The sequence below is a fragment of the Trichomycterus rosablanca genome, chromosome 13 (assembly GCF_030014385.1).
Source record: "Trichomycterus rosablanca isolate fTriRos1 chromosome 13, fTriRos1.hap1, whole genome shotgun sequence".
In the NCBI taxonomy this organism is placed as follows: Eukaryota; Metazoa; Chordata; class Actinopteri; order Siluriformes; family Trichomycteridae; genus Trichomycterus; species Trichomycterus rosablanca.
The window spans coordinates 12,569,342-12,592,491 of NC_086000.1; the positions used below are offsets into that span (position 1 = coordinate 12,569,342).

The 23,150-nt window shown below is 39.1% G+C and overlaps 1 protein-coding gene across 9 annotated transcripts in view; it reads right to left on the bottom strand.

The window, feature by feature from the left end:
• The window catches only part of LOC134324909 (ankyrin-3-like), a 136,873-nt gene that overhangs the window by 44,358 nt on the left and 69,365 nt on the right, over positions 1–23,150 (bottom strand). For 5 of the 9 annotated variants that reach the window (XR_010014235.1, XM_063006827.1, XM_063006825.1 and 2 more), the window contains 4 exons: positions 21,402–21,413; positions 12,256–12,376; positions 630–680; positions 214–320 (listed from right to left, as the gene is read on the bottom strand). Coding sequence is in view for 8 of the 9 variants with exons in the window: in XM_063006827.1 (XP_062862897.1) it covers positions 214–320; positions 630–680; positions 12,256–12,376; positions 21,402–21,413 (291 nt within the window). In the remaining variant the exon portion in view is untranslated. The remainder of the gene's footprint in view (positions 1–213; positions 321–629; positions 681–12,255; positions 12,377–21,401; positions 21,414–23,150) is intronic. The other 4 variants (XM_063006831.1, XM_063006829.1, XM_063006826.1 and 1 more) reach the window with 3 other exon arrangements.

A 23,150-nucleotide genomic window follows, 5' to 3' on the forward strand; every position in this document is an offset into this window, starting at 1 on the left:
CTGCATTCTGCTTCACCACTGTTGTGTTACAGTAAATGTAAGTGTCACCTATGATCAACTGAAAATAAGATTGCTCACAATTTGGTGAAACTTACCTTACAGAAAAGCTAATGGACTAACATATGCAGTTAAGAGATAATCAAGATGTGTAATGTGTAAAGAGGTGTCTTTCTATTTGAGTTAATATGCATTTCTCTTAAAACACTTTCTTACCCTGAGTGGATGGGGCTAGACACTGTGTTGTGAGCATGATCCACAGTGTCTGGAGTCCAGCTGGAACGTCTAAAACTGTCATTCTTTTCGTGAGAAACTGTCAGGTGCTGTTAACAGATGCACACACATGCAAAAAAGGTACAGTTTGGTAAGTTAAAACTAAATTATCTGTGGTACTCAATCTACAAAAATGTATGCAGATGACAGGGATGTAGGCAAAAAGACCTAAATAGAAACTACAAACTGCATATGGCATAGCAATGCACTGCATTTAGCATAGCAATGGTTATTATACATGGGACCAACCAATCTAATTAGTGACCAGGCCAACAAAGAGGCTTTGGCATGTTTTTAAATGATAAATGATTGGATGGCTAGATAAATGATAGGTATATACGTTCACTTTATGGTAGTACCTTATTTTGAGAGTCCACCATAAAGAAGATATCTTTAAAAACTTTCTGCAGCTTTAGAAAGAAGACATGACATAAATGTGACATAAAATATTCAGTTTATTTTCAGCTTATTAAAGTCTACTATGACAATGCTGATCCACCTGGCAGTAGTATGAAATTGGCGCATGAAAAAGTTCTCTGTTTATGTCAGATTTGTTTAAACTGCTTTATTTGTGATGCTAACTAAAATTGTTACTGACTAATAAACAGATATGCTTACAAACCTGGGTTCTAACATTTGTTAAAAATATTTCTATTGCCAACTCACCTATCCTTTTCATGTTTTATAATTAATTTGCTTACATTTCTTGTCAGGACACCAAGACATATAGTAACAGTGGAATTTCCTTTTCAAATAGAGTGCAGCACAGAGCATCCAGTAATACTAAAAGCCTACTAAAAGCAAATATTCTGCATTTTTAATAAAATGTAATGTTTTAGATTTTTAGAGGAATCCTTACTGCAATTTAGCTCAATTTTACCTTACCAATCCACATAATACTGTCTCTTTAGGGTACACTAATTCTAAATAACAAAGTTTACCCACAATATTCATTTTATTAGAATTACATCAAAGCAAATTCTGTGTTATAGCAGCAAAAAATTCTGTAAAAGGATTAATTCTAAAATCTAAAAATGTAGTTCACAGAATGGTGAACACCTTGTGACAGAGGCGCCAGGTGTTACCCCACACCTGCAATGTGTGAACCATTTTAGCTTAACCAAGACAGAACAAAGCATACAAAAACTACTGCTTGTGGGTGAGGCGGCACTCACTCACTCTCATATGCATACAAAGAGGAACAGAAACTGAAAGGGGAGAAAGAAAGTGCAAGTGTAATGTGGTGGCAACCATCCATGAGCTGCGCCAAGTTAGGGGGCAGTTGGGGACATGTTGGGTTTCATGTTGATCTGTCAACCTCTATCAGTTTACAACCACTTGTGCCTTCTATCCCTGTACACTGCCTAGTCTGCCTGGTAGATGGGACACAGAGGCTTATTTGTGTGTGATCTATCAGTCTATTCTGATTGACATTCATCTGTCCCTCATAAGTGTTAAGTCGCATCAGGTGGAAGGTTTTCTACATAACGTGGCTTTTCTCTGTGTTGTTTGGCAACTCCTTTATAGGCACACTTGCATTTCTCTAAGGCCGTAACACCCGACCATTCGATCCAGTCCAGTTTTCCCCTGATGAGGGCTCTCGCCATTCTTTATTAATTCTGAAGGAAATTAAGGATGAAGGTACTCGCCCAACGTGATTGCCCCAGAGGCAAGGTGACATCCCTTTCCTAGAGAGTGCAAATTGGCCTTGGTTCTGTTTCAGTTTTGGACAGTTCACTGAGCTGGTTTGTTGTAAATGAGTCTTTCATTTTCTTAGTTGCAGGTTGTGGATGTTTTGTGTCTTTCATCTGTTACTTTGTTTTTATTAAACTGCCCACCTCTTTAATTTGCAATTGTCTGCTTTTGTGTTAGTGGCTTTTTAGCCACAGTATTATTCTACCTTTATTACATATCTGCAAATGGGCTCTACTGCCATGGATTCTATTCTGGCAGGTGTGTGGGGATCCATCTCACACTCTCTGTAGCAAGGCACATTCCAACCTTGTTCTAGTAAGAGGTTACCATTGTCAGAGACCTTGGCTATTTTTAGCAAAAGGTCCCTGGGATTGTCTATTTAAAGAAAATTAAAAAAGCTAGGTCATTGAATGAGAAGCTGTATGTGTAGGTGAGGGAGAAATAAGGATAAGCCATGGATAAACCTGCATAACTATGTTTTTGCATTGTCATATTGGTAACAGTTGACTGCAAACAAGCACAATGTTTCCACAATTATATAATTGTAGTTTTACTTGAAACAGTAAAAAAACATGTATACAGGTGTAATGCAAAGCAGTTAAGTAGAGGCGAATTACTGAGATAGTCTGCTTTTCTCAAAAAAAGAACTCTTCACTCAATTAAAATGTTGGACTTTTAAAGAAGAATTTTACAAATGGAAAAGCTGGAGAAAGATATACACCGATGACATTAAAACCACCTCCTTGTTTCTACACTCACTGTCCATTTTATCTTCTTTTATCTTCTTTAGTTTCACTTACCATATAAAAGCACTTTGTAGTTCTACATTTACTGATTGTAGTCCATCTGTTTCTCTACATACTTTTTTAGCCTGCTTTCACCCTGTTCTTTAATGATCAGGACCCCCACAGGACCATTGAAGAACAGCATGAAAGGGGCCTAAGAGAAATTATCTCCCTCTTTTCTTACATTTTGTATATTGAGTGGGCCCTACTGTTTGATCCCCCATCCTGCATTACCCCCACTCCCTGTATCCTACACACACACCCAATCCTGTCTACCCACTATACCCACTATAAAACCAACACCCTTCCAGTACCCCCCTCCCTGATCGCCCTTCTTTGATCCTTGTCTCCTGTATTACCCAAACCAACAACCTCCCAGGACCCCACTTGATCACCCCTCTTTATCTTCCTTGTGAATCCTCCCCTCATTTCTGGTGTATATAAAGTCTCCCCAGAATATGCCTAGTTAGATTTTCTGTTGGTCTTAGAAGCTGTGCCCATACGTCTGTATGTGTCAATAAACTACTCTACTCCTGAAGATCCGGAAGTCTCCTGGCTCCTGAATATTGCTGAATTTCTAACAGTTGGTGCCGTGACCCGGATGGCAAACTGAAACCTATCCGGTGAGTAAACGCCATTTCGAACCTAAGAGAAATTTTGGCTGAATAAGATAAAACGGAGTCAGTAAAGGTTATCCTCTTTGCAAAAGAGAAAATTGTAATGCATTATTACTGATTGTAGCAGGTATTTTCTCTGAAAGAAAGGAAGTTTGATTGTTACTGCATCTGAACGTAATCTGTGTTTGCTGTTGGTTACTGTTAGTGTAATCTGTTTTACAGCTGTTTAAGAATTCTGTTGATTACTTTTGTCGTAATCTGTGTTTGCTGTTGGTTACTGTTAGTGTAATCTGTTTTACAGCTGTTTAAAAATTCTGTTGATTATTTTGTCGTAATCTGTATTTGCTGTTGGTTGCTGTTAGTGTAATCTGTTTTACAGCTGTTTCTGTTGGTTACTGGTGCTTATAACTATCACCTTCCTTAAAAGAAGTGAAATCTTTGTTACTGCTGTAGTGCCCTTGTTCTGCTGCAATCCCGGTCAGTAGGGAAAGTTTTGTTTTGTTTGTTTGTTTTTTCTGCTTCCTCACCATGTTTAGTAAAGGTCAAATTGCCCAGGATATTGGTAAAGACTTCTGGAAGCCTCTTAACTATAAATCCAGCACCTTAGTTAAGGGAGGGACTGAAATGCCTGAGTGGACTGATTTAGATTTTGAAAAGTTAATTAATGATGTAATGAAGAACCACATTAATAAACAAAAGAGACGTCAGTACTTTTCATCCAAGGGTTTCACTTTTAATAAAATATGGACTCCTGCTGAGTGTAAAACAGCTTTAGGCTTTGGCCTAAAGCATGACTCAGTGAAGGAATGTCTTTTTGTTAATAAGCAATACTAGGAATACAAGTTGAAATCAATGGATGAAAGGTTAAAAGAAGCTGAGGCAAAGATTGTAGAACTAACCAGTAAATGTAAAAAGCAAAAATCAGCTGCTATTAATGCACAGAGAACATGTGTGAAACTTAGGCATTCACTAATCGATCTCGAGCAGCAACATGCAAATTGCACATCTGTTTCAGCCCTTTTGTGTGCTATCAGTGAAGTGTCTGAGAAACGCGTTGATGTTCAAATCGGAGAACAGAATGTTTCGTTTCTTGTAGACACAAGGGCTCAAGTAACAACTCTGTCAGAAACAGTTTGCATATCCTTAGAATTACCTTTAACAGACAAACACGTCACAGCTGAGGGAAAGGGTAATGTTGGTATTCCCTTAACTTTATCTTTACCCATATCTGTTAAACTAGGGCCTAAAACCATTTCATGGCAATTTTGGATAGGAAAAGTTGAAAATATTTTTGGCATGGATTTTCTGAGGGAGCTGAACTGCTCTTTGTTCATTTCTGCTGATTCTTGTGTTTGGAACCTTGGTGCAGTTTTGACAGCTCCTAATGTGGTAATTTAGAATGCACCCATGAACAATCCTTCCTCTCTTATGATGTCTTCACTGATTGATGCCACTGAGGAAGGAGACGACCATGATTGCATTGAATGATCTAATCCTCATTATGTTTTTAAAGATGCCCCATTGCCCTCTTGATAACCCTGATTTGATTCTTTTTACCGACGGATCAACCCATAGTGATGGTCAGCGTAGATCTGGATGGGCAGTAACTGACAGCTACCAAACTTTAGCCAGCGGTAGTCTTCCTCCTTCTTACTCAGCACAGCAGGCTGAGTTGGTGGCCCTAACTGAAGCATGTAAACTTGTGTAGCAGGGTGGATTGTAGCAGGATGGGGTGTTGATTTCATCTAAATTGCTCTCCAGCTGAGGATGATTTGTAGGTACCTTTAAATTGCTGGGTGGTCCTTTCCCATGCTATAAGTATGGGCATTGGTTGACTACCTGTGGTGCACTTCCTACTGTTTTCTCTTCCGGGGCATCTGACGTCCGTGCTGGCATGGACGAATTTGGCTTCGTGTCTCCCGGTGAATCGCTTCTTAACGATTAAAAGCCATGTGGGCTTGTGTGTGTAGGACCGGTGCTATGTTGCGGGTTTTCTCTGCGTTTTGCCTTCAGTCGAGTGGAAATAGTGGCTACATTACACTACTGTGACTACGGTAGCTGTGGTACCCGCTGGTCTGTACTCTGACATCCACTGCGCTGAAAACTGCATTGCTGTATCCTGGTAGGTATACGATCTATTTTAAATTGGTCATCGTGTGAGTCGATCATTTTAAGTGTTGTGTATTATGTGTTATAGGTCTTTTAGCCTGGATCGTGCTGGCTTGGTTCCAGTTTCCTGAGTGCTGCTGTTTTGCCTTCATTGGTGTTTTGCCTTCATCGGTGTTCTGCTGGAACTATTGTTTTGCCTAAAGAACGGTTTTGCCTATAGAGACTGTTTTGCCTGCATTGGGTCTTGCTAAACTACTGTTTGGTCAGACTTTGTCATTTTTGTTTACATCATTGTTTTGTCTGAATCGCATTTGAGTTATTGTTTTGTATAAATATGTTTTGTCTATATGATTGTTTCCATATTCATGTTTCTGTTTTCATGTTTATTTTGATTTGTGGTTTATTTTATTGGAGCATTGTGGTTTGTGTATTTTCTATTTTTCTCTTTTGTTCGTGTGGTGTAAGGGGGCTGTAAGAGACTAGGACCCTGTGTTTACCTCATTGTGTGAGAAGCAAGAGAGAGTGTCCTTTGCCTCTTGAGTTATTAATTATTATTGGTTGCCCCCCCTTCACCACCTGTTGTGTTTATAATTATTTGTTTTCTTTCTTTTCTTCTGGCCGGACAGGAGCTGTGGGCCAAAGCGGGAGGCAGACGGATTTTGGTGGTGGAACCCTTTCACTTGCCCTGCAGTCTAGAGCACATTGGGTGTTATTGAGGTGTGCGGTGTGATCATGTGTGGTGTGTAGTGTAGGAGATTCCTTTACTTCCATATTTCCTGCTGCCGTGGTAAGCCCTCAGCCCTGTTCCTTCCTGCCGTGGTTGTCTTTATAAATTATAAATGGACCCATAGAGTATTAAATGTGATGTGGCTAATCATTTTATACTAATCGTGTCTGTCTCAGAATGAGGCTTGTTCCATGTGGAAACTTTTGTAAACAATTGTTAATAAAATTGACTAAGTGTTGGAAGTACGTCTCTGGTCTCCAAGTGTGTTCGAACCTGGGTGTCTTTCTTTCAGGGCCTTAAGTGCCTGTTATATAAATATTTCCTAGGGGTGAAATTCCCCTAGGTGGCGTTGTCGAGTAACTTTAAACTAAACCACCACTAAACTTAACTAAACCAAATGTCCACTCCGTCACACTTGCATCAGGCAAGAGGGCTACGGTTTATACAGATTCTTGTTGTGCATTTAAGGTGGTCCATGATTTTGGACATTGCGGAAACATAGAGGTTTCCTGACGGCTGCAGGTACCCCTGTTAAAAAAATGCTGATTTGGTACAGAATCTTTTGGAGGCAGTTAACTTACCTACAGATTTAGCTATTGTTAAAGTCAAATCACACACTGGGGGCATTTCATTTGAAGCACAAGGCAACAGATTTGCTGATGAAGTAGCAAAAAGGACAAGTTTTTACCACCAGCAAGCATTGCATCACTTACTAACACTGAGTGTAACAGTAATAACATATCTTCCATTTCTTTAAAGTCAAAGTCTGATTCTCCAAGCTGAGAACTGTGGACATTTAGAAGACCCAGGATGGGATGGCCCATATCAGTTTCTGCTAATTACTGACTCGACAGTGAAGTTTAAGGGAAAGAAAACATGGATTCATGTTTCTCACTGTAAGGTTGTGTCTGCTCCTCTGAATTGAGTGTTAGGGTCAGAAAGAGGAGGGGTGGGTAATATACAGAGCCACAAGAGAAGAACTATAGTGTCTAGAACTATGGGGGCCAAACTCTGTGGTGAAGACTTTTCCACACACTGTATATTACCTCCTAAGGGACAGATAGTGAGGAGCAGCAAGTAACCTTACATGACAAGTAAATTAATTAATTAAATTAACTGATTAGACTTAACTCAACGATGAACAGTTCACTGCCTACGTTCCTTTTATGTATCACACAGAGCCACCCAGAAGTCAGATGGTGAGAGAGCTGAGTGTCTGCACAACGACCCGCCTAATTGACTGCCATTGTGGAAACCAACTGGAACAATATGCTCACCTCACCTATTCAAACGCTGTGTCTCATCGTAGCAATGGGCTGTGGTGTCAACGCATGGGATTGCACATGGATGAACAATGGAGGTGTGACATATCGCCATGCAATCAACCATCCAAGCTCCTGGACTGCATCCATCGTGGACACACCTGAAGACACCACATGTTTCTGGCACTCTTCGACTGAGAAAATACATCTCTCTAAGGACATATCCAACATCTTTGTCAACTTACATCCAAGTAACAGCCATAAACAGCTCCAGAACTTGGCTGTGTGAACTTCTTGGACAATCTCTGCATAACTTTACAGAAATAGGCATTGTCCTATTCTGTATAGTTATAACCCCTTTAAATGTTTGTTTTTGTCTTTCTCTCATTGTCTGTATGTTTTGTATTTGTATTTTGGTTTTGTGATTCTCCATTAGGGAGAATCAGAAGGAGGATTAAGAGAAATTATCTCCCTCTTTTCTTACATTTTGTATATTGAGTGGGCCCTACTGTTTGATCCCCCATCCTGCATTACCCCCACTCCCTCTATCCTACACACACACCCAATCCTGTCTACCCACACCTAATTGTGTCATAAAGCCCAAAACCCTTTTGTTCACACTTGATCCTTGTCTCCTGTATTACCCACAATAAAACCAACACCCTTCCAGTACCCCCCTCCCTCATCGCCCTTCTTTGATCCTTGTCTCCTGTATTACCCAAACCAACAACCTCCCAGTACCCCCCCGATCACCCCTCTTTATCTTCCTTGTGAATCCTCCCCTCATTTCTAGTGTATATAAAGTCTCCCCAGAATATGCCTAGTTAGATTTTCTGTCGGTCTTACAAGCTGTGCCCATACGTCTGTATGTGTCAATAAACTACTCTACTCCTGAAGACCCGGAAGTCTCCTGGCTCCTGAATATTGCTGAATTTCTAACAGGCCTAACAAAGTATGCAGAGAAACAGATGGACTACAGTCAGTAATTATAGAACTATAAAGTTCTTCTATATGGTAAGTGGAGCTGATAAAATGGACAGTGAGTGTAGAAACAAGGAGGTGATTTTAATGTTATGGCTGATCAGTGTATATGCATTTATTTTAACCTGCTTGATTATTAATCCACAACAACACAAAAATGAAGGAAATTTAACTGTTGTAACTGAGTGAATAAAAACAAAAAATGCTAATGCTAAAGAAAGTGGAAAACCCCAAGGTTAACAAGCAAAGACTTTCATAAAAAGTAGAACTCTCTTCTTTTGTATGTGTCCATTAACAAAAACTAATCACACAAAACTGTTTGGCATTTTTACAAAGACAAAATGACACATAAACACAAGAGTCAAATTTTAACTGTAAAGCATGGTGGAGATTTAAAGTGTGGTGAAGCTATTTGCACAAGTAAATAAAAATGCACCAGTTTAAAAAAGAAAATAAGATGGCTGCTCAAGTGGTGCAGCGGTAAAAACACACGCTAGTGCACCAGAGCTGGGATTTTGAATACATCGTATCGAGTCTCAGCTCTGCCATCTGGCTGGGCTGAGCGGCCACATGAACAATGACTGGCCTGTTGTTCATATAGGGGTGGGGTATTAAGCCAGATAGAGACTTCTCGTAACTGATGCATTACGACCTCTGCTGGCTGATTGATGGGGTCTGCACTGAGGAGGGGAAAGAGTGCAGATCAGGGTGTCTCTCCGTACACAAGGCTAATTTGCATATATGCACTCGCCTAGTGTGGGTAAAAAAAATTAATACGGCTGCTGCCCACGGGTCGGAGGGGGCGCGGGTTAGCTTTGTTCTCCTCAAATCAGAGCGGGGGTTGGCATAAATGGAGAGGAAGCGTGACGCAATTAAAATTGTGCGCTATTAAATTGTGCATAAATAATTTAAGAACGACAAAGATTAGAACTTATTAGAATATTAGAATAAGATTAGAATGTATTAGTACATAATTAAGAAATTATAATTGTATGTAAAATACTGCATGTCTGCAATATCTTTGTTTTAGACTAGAATAAAATAAAACACTAAGATTGTCAGTTACTGGAATTGCATTAAAATTAAATGATGTAAACAAACAAAAAAAACAAAACAAAACAAAGCTTCAACACCGTTTTGACCAACACCATTCTTATTACAATTAAAATTTTCCTTCAAGGTTAGCACTTTGCTGCAGATTGTGTACACTAATTTATCCCCATTGACAAGCATTTTTTTAAAGGAATGTGCTCAGTCTACAGCTAAAATATGTAATTTTATTTTTAGTTGCCAACAAACTGCTCCACATTTTTAAGCAATCAAATGTAAATGATGCAGATGCATTAAAAGCATACTTTTTTCTTTCTTTTCTATTGCTTTTAATCATTCAGTATCTTAAAATTTAAGTAGCCACCTGAATGGATATAAATGCCATTTTTACCCCACAATCCACACTTAATCACCCACAATGACAAAATGAAAACAGCTTTTAGAGCAAAGATCATCAGTGCAGCACTTCATAAACCAGGCTTTCATGGCAGAGTGGCAAGCCATGGAAGCCACTGTTGAGTTAAAGTTTGCTAAATGGCATGAAGGGATGAAAAGTAAACTCTTTAGACAGAACAGCAAGCACTATGTCTGGCAAAAAGCAGGTACTACACATCACCTGAACAATATACAGTGTATCACAAAAGTGAGTACACCCCTCACATTTCTGCAAATATTTCATTATATCTTTTCATGGGACAACACTATAGACATGAAACTTGGATATAACTTAGAGTAGTCAGTGTACAGCTTGTATAGCAGTGTAGATTTACTGTCTTCTGAAAATAACTCAACACACAGCCATTAATGTCTAAATAGCTGGCAACATAAGTGAGTACACCCCACAGTGAACATGTCCAAATTGTGCCCAAATGTGTCGTTGTCCCTCCCTGGTGTCATGTGTCAAGGTCCCAAGTGTAAATGGGGAGCAGGGCTGTTAAATTTGGTGTTTTGGGTACAATTCTCTCATACTGGCCACTGGATATTCAACATGGCACCTCATGGCAAAGAACTCTCTGAGGATGTGAGAAATAGAATTGTTGCTCTCCACAAAGATGGCCTAGGCTATAAGAAGATTGCTAACACCCTGAAACTGAGCTACAGCATGGTGGCCAAGGTCATACAGCGGTTTTCCAGGACAGGTTCCACTCGGAACAGGCTTCGCCAGGGTCGACCAAAGAAGTTGAGTCCACGTGTTCGGCGTCATATCCAGAGGTTGGCTTTAAAAAATAGACACATGAGTGCTGCCAGCATTGCTGCAGAGGTTGAAGATGTGGGAGGTCAGCCTGTCAGTGCTCAGACCATACACCGCACACTGCATCAACTCAGTCTGCATGGTCGTCATCCCAGAAGGAAGCTGACGCACAAGAAAGCCAGCAAACAGTTTGCTGAAAACAAGCAGTCCAAGAACATGGATTACTGGAATGCCCTGTGGTCTGACGAGACAAAGATAAACTTGTTTGGCTCAGATGGTGTCCAGCATGTGTGGCGGCGCCCTGGTGAGAAGTACCAAGACAACTGTATCTTGCCTACAGTCAAGCATGGTGGTGGTAGCATCATGGTCTTGGGCTGCATGAGTGTTGCTGGCACTGGGGAGCTGCAGTTCACTGAGGGAAACATGAATTCCAACATGTACTGTGACATTCTGAAACAGAGCATGATCCCCTCCCTTCGAAAACTGGGCCTCATGGCAGTTTTCCAACAGGATAACGACCCCAAACACAACCTCCAAGATGACAACTGCCTTGCTGAGGAAGCTGAAGGTAAAGGTGATGGACTAAACCCAATTGAGCACCTGTGGCGCATCCTCAAGTGGAAGGTGGAGGAGTTCAAGGTGTCTAACATCCACCAGCTCCGTGATGTCATCATGGAGGAGTGGAAGAGGATTCCAGTAGCAACCTGTGCAGCTCTGGTGAATTCCATGCCCAGGAGGGTTAAGGCAGTGCTGGATAATAATGGTGGTCACACAAAATATTGACACTTTGGGCACAATTTGGACATGTTCACTGTGGGGTGTACTCACTTATGTTGCCAGCCATTTAGACATTAATGGCTGTGTGTTGAGTTATTTTCAGAAGACAGTAAATCTACACTGCTATACAAGTTGTACACTGACTACTCTAAGTTATATCCAAGTTTTATTTCTATAGTGTTGTCCCATGAAAAGATATAATAAAATATTTGCAGAAATGTGAGGGGTGTACTCACTTTTGTGATACACTGTATAGTAAAACATGCTGACGGCATCATACTGTCGAGGTGCTTTTTAGCAGCAGGGACAGAGAGACCGGTAAGAATTAAGTGACAGATGAATGCAATCAGAAACAAAAAAACTTCATCAAGACTGCAAACAGTTCAAAGTTGCTTGCCATCCAGTCAATTAGGGCCTGATATAATCTGCAATTAAAAATTAGATACGCTGCTAAATGTAGGTGAGCGAAGCTGTAGAGACTTATATACACAAACTTGCAGTTGTTAATTGGGATTAATAAGTAATTTTGTGAAAAAGAGATTTCAGCTTTAATTCATTTTCCAAAAACTCTAGAAACCTGTTTGGGTGATTAGGTGCAGACTGATAAATAAAACAGCAATTATTTCTATTTCCATTATTTCCAAGTTTGCAAAATGTCAAGGGGTATAAATACTTTCTAAATTCAATGTAGGTATCATCATGCAGCAAACATAATTCAGCTCATTGACAAAAGGAGTGTTAAACGTGCTAAAGAGGAACATACAGATGTAAAAAAGAGATATTATCTTACTGTGTCTTTGTTTGGAGCCAACATCTCCTCGATCATCATGCTGTCCTTCACAAAAGATGTTCGGTTCAGGGTGTTGGATCTCTCTGAGCTAAAGGAGCGCATACTGGGGTGTGTAAGAGAGCTACATACGCACACACAAACACATACGCACATACACACACAGAGAAACCAAAAAGACACAAGGAGGGACAAACAAAACAAAAACACAAATATTACTGCATGCAACCTCCAGGGGTGAACAGTAATACTTCTACATGCCAGAGAGACTGAAAGGGTAAGCAGGCCACAGAAGAGATGGGTTTAAAAAGAGCAGAGATGAAGGAAGTAAAAGGTTAAAGGAATTTTAATATTCCTCTGTCTTGTTATACATTCAGATGTACAACAATGTGTATGGGTGTCTGTGCATGTGTTGTATTACTGCAGTGCTATAAAGTATGTTGAATGTTTCTAAACCTATAGAGCTTTTACTAATAGTGGTACCTCACTACACATATATTCAGAGAGATTGTGTGTGTGTGTGTGTGTGTGTGTGTGTGTGCGTGCCTGTGTGTGCATGCGCGTGTGTTCTGCAGTAATCAGCAGTATTAAAAGCTGCTGAGTTTTACAGCACTAAAGCTACAGAGCGATGCCATGTTTGTGTCTGTGTGCTTTTTTTTACTGAGCAGCCCAGGTTTAAATCTTACATAAAATGCAAACAATATATTTCTTCACTTTTTTACATGTAACATACTGTAAGGGTACCTTTTATGATGCTGTTTCTCTATTGTGTTTGCAACAACACACTGCAGCACAACCATGTCTCCATCTTTCCTGACTGACAGATCACACCCTTAGATAATTTATAGAATAATAGATAATTTATAAAAAGTAACTACGTATGTGTATTGAATGTGTGTCAGAGATAGAGAGAGCAAGAGAGATAGAGAGAACTACAGTATACACTATATTATTACAACGTGATGGACTAGGAATAGCATGTAACCTATATGCCTCCTGTAACCACTGTCTCTATTTTGGTTCTCACTTTGTTAAATTTAGCATCTATCTAAGTTTGGCAGGGCAGACACTGAACTTGTCCTATTTAAAAAAAAAACAAAAAAAAACCACCCATGTCCTTTGTTCTCACCAGTGGATCACAGCATGCGCTCAGGGATAGAAATGTTTATACTTGGGTTATGAGCACTGGTAACTAAAGCAGAGTGACATAAAATACTAGGTTATACCACATATCTGTCCCTATTTACATTTACATTTTTGGCATTTAGCAGACACCTTTATCCAAAGTAACTTACATTACAGAATACACCGATCATAACATTAAAACTACCTCTTTGTTTCTACACTCACTGTCCATTTTATCAGCTCCACTTACCATAGAGAAGCACTTTGAAGTTCTACAATTACTAACTGTAGTCCATCTGTTTCTCTGCATGCTTTGCATGATTTTCATGCTGTTCTTCAATGGTCAGAACTCTCCCAGGACCACTACAGAGTAGGAATTATTTGGGTGGTGGGTCATTCTCAGCACTGCAGTGACACTGACATGGTGGTGGTGTGTTAAGTGTGTGTTGTGCTGGTATGGGTGGATAAGACACAGCAGCGCTGATGGATATATCTTCTATATCCACCACCTAAATAATACCTGCTCTGTGGTGGTCCTGTGGGGGTCCTGACCATTGTAGAACAGGGTGAAAGCAGGATATGTAGAAAAACAGATGGACTCCAGTCAATAACTGTAGAACTTCAAAGAGCTTCTATATGGTAAGTGGAGCTGATAAAATAGTGAGTATAGAAACAAGGAGGTGAGTACACCCCTCACATTTTTGCAAATATTTCATTATATCTTTTCATGGGACAACACTATAGACATGAAACTTGGATATAACTTAGAGTAGTCAGTGTACAGCTTGTATAGCAGTGTAGATTTACTGTCTTCTGAAAATAACTCAACACACAGCCATTAATGTCTAAATGGTTGGCAACATAAGTGAGTACACCCCACAGTGAACATGTCCAAATTGTGCCCAAAGTGTCAATATTTTGTGTGACCACCATTATTATCCAGCACTGCCTTAACCCTCCTGGGCATGGAATTCACCAGAGCTGCACAGGTTGCTACTGGAATCCTCTTCCACTCCTCCATGATGACATCACGGAGCTGGTGGATGTTAGACACCTTGAACTCCTCCACCTTCCACTTGAGGATGCGCCACAGGTGCTCAATTGGGTTTAGTCCATCACCTTTACCTTCAGCTTCCTCAGCAAGGCAGTTGTCATCTTGGAGGTTGTGTTTGGGGTCGTTATCCTGTTGGAAAACTGCCATGAGGCCCAGTTTTCGAAGGGAGGGGATCATGCTCTGTTTCAGAATGTCACAGTACATGTTGGAATTCATGTTTCCCTCAATGAACTGCAGCTCCCCAGTGCCAGCAACACTCATGCAGCCCAAGACCATGATGCTACCACCACCATGCTTGACTGTAGGCAAGATACAGTTGTCTTGGTACTTCTCACCAGGGCGCCGCCACACATGCTGGACACCATCTGAGCCAAACAAGTTTATCTTGGTCTCGTCAGACCACAGGGCATTCCAGTAATCCATGTTCTTGGACTGCTTGTCTTCAGCAAACTGTTTGCTGGCTTTCTTGTGCGTCAGCTTCCTTCTGGGATGACGACCATGCAGACCGAGTTGATGCAGTGAGCGGCGTATGGTCTGAGCACTGACAGGCTGACCTCCCACGTCTTCAACCTCTGCAGCAATGCTGGCAGCACTCATGTGTCTATTTTTTAAAGCCAACCTCTGGATATGACGCCGAACACGTGGACTCAACTTCTTTGGTCGACCCTGTCGAAGCCTGTTCCGAGTGGAACCTGTCCTGGAAAACCGCTGTATGACCTTGGCCACCATGCTGTAGCTCAGTTTCAGGGTGTTAGCAATCTTCTTATAGCCCAGGCCATCTTTGTGGAGAGCAACAATTCTATTTCTCACATCCTCAGAGAGTTCTTTGCCATGAGGTGCCATGTTGAATATCCAGTGGCCAGTATGAGAGAATTGTACCCAAAACACCAAATTTAACAGCGCTGCTCCCCATTTACACCTGGGACCTTCACACTTGACCCCAGGGAGGGACAACGACACATTTGGGCACAATTTGGACATGTTCACTGTGGGGTGTACTCACTTATGTTGCCAGCTATTTAGACATTAATGGCTGTGTGTTGAGTTATTTTCAGAAGACAGTAAATCTACACTGCTATACAAGTTGTACACTGACTACTCTAAGTTATATCCAAGTTTCATGTCTATAGTGTTGTCCCATGAAAAGATATAATGAAATATTTGCAGAAATGTGAGGGGTGTACTCACTTTTGTGATACACTGTGTATATACAGTACAGGCCAAAAGTTTGCACACACCAGCCAAAAGTTTGGACACACCTTCTCTTCAATGTTTTTTCTTGATTATTTTTATTTTCTACATTATAGATTAATACTGAAGACATACAAACTATGAAGAATTATGTAGTGAACCAAAAAGTGTTAAACAAAACAGAATATGTTTTATATTTTACCAACTCTACCTCTGCACAACCCAACTGATGGTCTCAAACACATTAAAAAAGCAACAAATTCCAAAAATTCACTCTAGACAAGGCACAAACATTCATTGAAAACCATTCCAGGTGGAAACCTAATAAAGCTGGTTGAGAAAATTTCAAAGAGTGTGCAAATCTGTCATTAAAGCAAAAGATGGCTACTTTAAAGAATCTAAAATATAAAACATATTCTGGTTTGTTTAACACTTTTTTGTTTACTACATAATTCCATATGTGTTCCTTCATAGTTTGGACGTCTTTAGTATTAATCTACAATGTAGAAAATTTAAAAAAAAATTAAGAAAAACCACAGGAATGAGAAGGTGTGTCCAAACTTTTGGCCTGTACTGTATATATATATATATATATATATATATATATATATATATATATATATATATACACACACACACACACACACACATATATACATACTGTATATACATGCATATATATACAGTACATACGTACATATGTATATGCATCTGGGATTTCCCCAGAGGTGGCGTGACATCCCTTTTTGGAACCGAATCCTGTCCTTGTTATGCATAAGGTGTGCCAGTTGGTGGGGTTACATAATTAATTAATGGTGTTCATTGTTACGCTAATAGGTATGGAATTGGATGTCTATATATGTCTATATGTCTATATATATATATATATATATATATATATATATATATATATATATATATATATATATATATAAGTAAATGAATACTAATAAAAACTGCACAAACTGTTTTAAAGGTACTTCTGGTTTTGTTTATAGACCGATTTTTGGCGATGATTTGAGTCACTTTAGAACAGATTCATGTATCCTATAGATACTAAAGCATGACCAAGAAATTAATTACAACATACCTGTACAGAAAGTTCTGTAGTACTACAACTAATATGTAAATATTATAATTTAATTATAATGACAAACGACTAGCAAAAGGGCCAGGTGATGAACTTACTAATGATTTTGTCCCTGGAAGTTACATAGCATGATTAAAGAATAACATGACACAAAAAACAACAAAAAGGAACAAAACAGCCCATGCCAACTTAACCACAAACCACTACAGATCAACACTACAAAAAGGCTATTTTCAGCCAATAGTATATCGAGAAGACAGTAAATCTCCCTCTTACTCTCATCTCCAACTCCCCACCCTGAAGAGACACTTTAAGAAATTATCGTGGAGTCATGCTAAATGTGTTACAGCAAAACACACTGGACTTAACTCGTTAATTCTGTTTCTTCTGAATTTTGTCTTATTTGTTTAGTTGATGGCTTAAAGCAATGACATTTGGTAGAAAAAGTCCAAAACATTAAATTTGAATATTGAATTCTATTAAACTGCAGATCTCAGCACAGTGTTTGGAGTTGTACTGCATGTGGTTGCAATGTTCCATAGTCTAGCACTAGCTACAGTTAAAGTTAACACTTTACAAATACTTGTAAGGGTCCATGTACAATATATGGCAGGAGCAGTAGTAGCCCAGTGGCTAAAACACTAGAATATTGATTGGAAGGTTGCTGATCCAAGCCCAAACACGGCCAGGTTTCCATTGCCCCTTGTGCAAGGCCATTGACCCTCAATTGCTTGGATTGTATTCGGTCACAGATGTAAAAGTGACTTTAAATGACTTAAATGCCATGAATATAAAGGTAAATATGGCCAAAGATATATGAACACCTATTTATTTATGTTTTAGCCACACCAACTGCAAATAAGGATATAAAATAAATTCACCGCCACGTCTCCAGAGGTCGCTGTCCCCTGACTTGTTTTTCGGTGCTCACCTGTCTGTAATCACAGCCATTTTTAGAGTATATAAACCCTGTGTACAGGTAAAACGTTGCGAAGTCTTGTACGATATCCTCTGCAATTCTATGAGGTATTATCTCTTGTTTTGATCTCTGTGTTTTTTGGACTTATTTCAAACTACGACTACGATTACTGGATTTGTGTTTTGGCTTTGTTCGCTTCTGGTATTTCTTGGACTTTGTATTTTGCTGGACTGGTGTTTGTATTTTTACCCAAGTTTGCGTTCTAATAAACTTGCACTTGATTCCAACTACCTGTGTGAAGCCATTCATGACATCCAGCAGTTTGAGTGTCTGAATTATAGTGGCTGGTGACTAGGGCTGTCGCAGTGAAAGAATTTCCCCTTGCGGTATTCAGCGTGGCTCAACACCGCGGTATGCGGTAATATCGCCAATTTTTTTTTTTTTTTTTTTTTTTTTTTTTTTTAATTACTTAATTTATCTGGATTTTAGAGCTATATAAACAAGCTTTATTGTTAGGCTACGATTCAGTATATTATTGCTTTATAATGACAAAGATGAGACAGCTTTAAGACAAATCAAATGCGTGTTTATTGTTAAATACAGAACAGAGCTAAGATGCGTGTCTTGTCTCTATTAAAAAAAGGTTTAAATTTAGCTTCTAGCCTAGGCTAGATATACACTGTGAAACGAAAAAAAGTGTTTAGGCTAAATATTTTAAATGCACATCTAATCAAAATATGATAAAAAAAATAGAATAAAGAATAAAGTCTGTAAGACCTTAGACCTGCATTATCATGCGCACTAGAAAAACCAACATGTTCACCTGATGTGGTTTCAGAGATGATCTGATTGAGGTAGCGATGTTCCCGACGGCACTAAAACTCTCTTCTGATGGTGCTCGTTACACTAATACATGTGTACTGTACCTGCATGCGACTTTAGCGAGCAGAGGAAATCTAGCCTGGCTGTCGCGCCACTATTAATCATCTATTTAGTAGGTATAACTAACATTACAATATATACTACATTTCAAGTTATTATTCGTTTCAATACATTTTTATTCAACAAAAAATACATTTAAATCATTCCAGCAAGCCAGCAAGAGAATATTTGCAGGCTGCAATGCCATATTAACCGTCATTAAATGCTGTAGTACGCCAAGGCTGTTTGAATATAGTCTAAATTACAAGTATTTTATTGAGTGTGAACTCAATTTGATCATTAATAAACTTGCCTACAATTAATGTTGCCATTGTTTCCATTTTAAAACACAAACTCTGACATTCAGCAGCAACGGATGCGAACAGGTTGCGGGAAAATGACGCTCTTAGCTCATGTTCATTATGAACTTATTTAACATTTATTACGCCCGAATGTAAGCGTAAAACAAGATGGACCCTGCAACAAAAAAAAGAAGAAAAAAAAAAAGAAAAGAAAAAACGTGAACATCGCGGTGTTGCGGTTGCTTGGCATGCCCTGCGGTTGGCTGATCTATACCGTGGTATTTCAAAATTGACAGCCCTACTGGTGACTTTTCTGTGCCCATTAAAATAGTGCTAATTTAACTGTACCAACAAGGCTGAGACATAAGCACTATAATAGGAAAGTTTACAGTAACAACTACAAACATTTTCAGTAACTTGTGATGAGTCTTTTACATTGCTGTGGAGAAATATTGGCCCAATTTTCTTTGTAGAATTATTTTAATTGGGATAAAAAGAGGCTTTTTGATAGGGATGTCCCGATCACGTTTTTTTGTTTCCGATACCGATCCCGATTATTAATTTGGATCCCGATCCGATACCGATACTCAAACCGATACTTGTATTTTCTAGATATTGTCTAGATAACAACTGGATAATACTGTTCACACAGTGCACACTTCAAGTACATTACAGTTATTCAAATTAATTCAATGTACATGTTTAACAACTAAAAAGCTCTGCAGTGTTGAAGGGAAAAATGCTGCATCCAAGCTATTGGCTTAATGTTTTTGTATTTTTACAAAATCAATCAAAATAAGTGAGATAATTACAGGTTTACTTTAAACTTTACATTCAAAGAAAAAAAATCTGTTTAATGCAGTGATACACTAAAAATGAACAGAAATCTGTGTAGCAGCTTAACTTGAATATAAGAAAAAAGTTACTTAAAAGCATTACAGTAAAATGGAAAGGCTCTTTTGTTATGAAGGAAAGCCAGTTCTTAAAGTGCTTGTATTGTGACAAGGGACGTTTGTACACTAAGTGAGTGTGTTGTGACCCTTTAGGCCTTCCATAGAACGTGAAATAGCGCAATTCACTCTAGCTCTCCGCTATTCGGTACGTAACAGGAGAAGTTAATAAAGTGTTCTGCTCCCGACTATTCTGAAATATACCGTGTTTTTATTTCTTTATTAAACGAGTGCATCACTAGGTTGCTTTGTAAACCGGAGTGATCCTTGACTCACACACCACATAAATACTAAAATTCTACAGTAATGAACGCAGCTCTGCTCCTTCCGCCTCGTGAAACGCTCACATTGAACTTGTTTTACTTTCCACTGGAAACTATTTCCACACAGCGGACATGCTGACGTAGAACAAAAGATCGGGATTACGATCGGCATTAGTAAAGCCGATTCCGATCAATTAAAAAATGCCTTGATCGGTCCCGATCCCGATCTTTGAGATCGGATCGGGACATCCCTACTTTTTGACAATAAACTGCCTGTTTAAGGTCTTGTCACACCATTAGAGGTGAACTATAAGGTAATGGGATCCATGTCTTCCAAAATGTTTTACATCAGTCCTCAGAATATTATTTCAAAAATCCCCCAAAAATTATTTGCATGCAAGAAGCATTTGTGTTCTATTTGGTCAGCAGAGGTTTGTGCCTTCCATCTCTCCCATGTGTGCTTTTCTTGTATTTGTGTCTTTCTTATTGTGGAATCGTGTACATTGACCTTAACTAAGGCAAGTGGACCCTGCAGTTACTTAGATGTTAGTCTGAGTTCTTTTTTGACCTCCTGGATAAGCTGCTCATGCATTACAGGAAATTCCTCTGGCATTTATATCTAATGGTTGGTTTGAAGTCCTAAAGCCTTAGCAACGACTTTGTAACCCTTTTCAGACTGGTCAATTTTAAAGACTTTGACCTGACTCACAATCAACGTTCTAATTCCTCCTAAGGATGTTTAATGGGACTGGGGTCTAGACTTTGTGCAGGTCGCTTTTTAACTTGAGACCATGTTTGTTTTAGAGCTCACATTTGGAAGCACATTGTTTATTTTATATATCGTATTCTAAAATCAATCATTTGGAGGGGTGTCCACATATTTTGGCCATATAGTATTTTTAAAGATCATCAGTAAACATATAGAAGTTAAAAAAAAAAAACACAAGAAGCATAAAAGCATTTGTTTCAATTCTTGTAGAAGCTATTAAAATTCCAAGGCTGCCATGACATACATGCCCTTCACAAGTGTATGTAAACTTTTAGGTACAACTATATAAATAGTAGGAAAAATGTCTATAAAACAGACAAAACTATATAAAAGAGTTGTGCATCATGGGAGTTGTAGTGAAAGAAGAAAGGAACAACAATAGAATTCACGCTCGAAGAAATCACAAGAGCCCAGAAAAAAAAAAAACAGAACGTGACAAAACATTGAGTGATATAGAAGGAGAAATAAAAGAAAGGTTAAGAGAGAGATAAATAGAAAGAGACAAACAGACAGAGACAGAAAGAAAGAGGGAGAGGAATCTGTATAAGAGACTTGGAGCACTTACCTGATTCTTGGGCTGAAGAGATAAAACATAAAAAGAAAGCGAGGGAAGACAAAAGATGAGTGAATAGCAAAGCACTGCTGAGTGGAAAGGCACTGAGCTCAAGCATGTATCTGATGCTCTTTGACAGGTTTACATGGGTATTTGTGACTGTAGATGATAAAATTAGCATGAAAAACAGCAGCCTTGCAGTGGTTTGAACTACATTTTCTGGACTTATGTCCACACCAGCTAAGCTTAACCTTAATTACTAAAAAAAATTGAATTTATAAAATATTTGTCTCTTTCATTCAAATAATTAAATGTTTGTTGATTTTATTATGGAATTATGATAAGACCTGCAGCTCCGTACTGACCCGTACTGACACACGCATAAACATGACAAAAAGTCTAACTTTACCAGGAAGCCAAAGTTTAGCACACCTTCTTTCTCTGCAGCTAATGGTTGTTATTCACACCAAGATGCTTAGCCCTGCTCTTAATTTACATAGCACTTGGTAGCTGCTATAAATAAAATACAATCCCTCAAATAAAATTCCTCACTGCTCAAATAAGTATGTATTCATTAGTTATATATTTACTATAATCAATTAACCATAAACAATCACCAATTTTCACTGCAGATTGTTTCATTTAAGACTAAAATACATACTAAGTAGACAAATGGAATGAGCCAAGCTATGAAAAACTCTTTAGGCAGATGAATGTTGATTGATATGTATGTGATGAAAACTACAGCAGAGCTCCTTTGTTCTTCTCTTAACACCACCTCATATTGCCTTTATACATACCATCTGGTGTTAAATATGAATAAACACTCAGGTACATACAACCAGTGGCGATTTCTCTAAGACTGCAAGGGAAGCTCAGCTTCCCCTAAAATGTCAAAAATTAAATGGTCAAATATGTACAGTTGTGTTAACATTTCATTGACTACAAATGCGTTAGAACACGTTCATCTCGAGGACGAGTCTGTTCAGAATCAGCTAGTTATCATAAACTGACTGACTCGATTTTGTTAACTTCTCATACAGTCCCATAGCGTCAATGCATTTGCCCGTAGAAGCTGAGCGTTTATTCACTTCAACGGGACTGCATGGAACGGTTTTTTTCATTGCTTCGAAACTCGCCGGTCATTGGATAAATGCCATGATTTTGTCCCGCCCCCGGACGCTGAGTGTCTCTGGGGGTGAATGGAGCTGTGGGCGGGTCTGGACGCGGAGCTTCTGCAAGATGATTGGAGGATCAGTCGAAAGGCTGAATCCCGTTTTGATTGACAGGATTTTGTGAGTGAAGTCGAAAGACAAACTGCAACCCATTTCTTGGTATTTGCTTGGTGAAATTACTTGACCATTTCCGTTGTTCATTGTGTAAATAAAACACACTCATAGTATTTGTTTCAGTTTAACATAATTTCAACATTTCCTTGTTCGAGTTTAATATCGTTTCGTTAGTTCGTTCAATCAATCATTCATACTGTTGGTTAGGTCGGAATGAACTAGCCAGCTAGCAAGGTGCACACGATGGCAGACAATGCTAATATTGTCGACCTGATTTTGGCAAAGCCATTTGATAGTCTTCCTTACGAGGAGAAAGTTAGAATTAAACAGCAGGGCAGATCAACACCTAAGATTGATTTGGTGCAAAAAGTAATTGCAATGGGCCAATGCCGTCTAAGCAGCCTAGCTCTGCTGGCCATTGAGAGGACACTGGTCAAGTTCCTGGAAAAGACGCCTACTTGGTACGATAGGA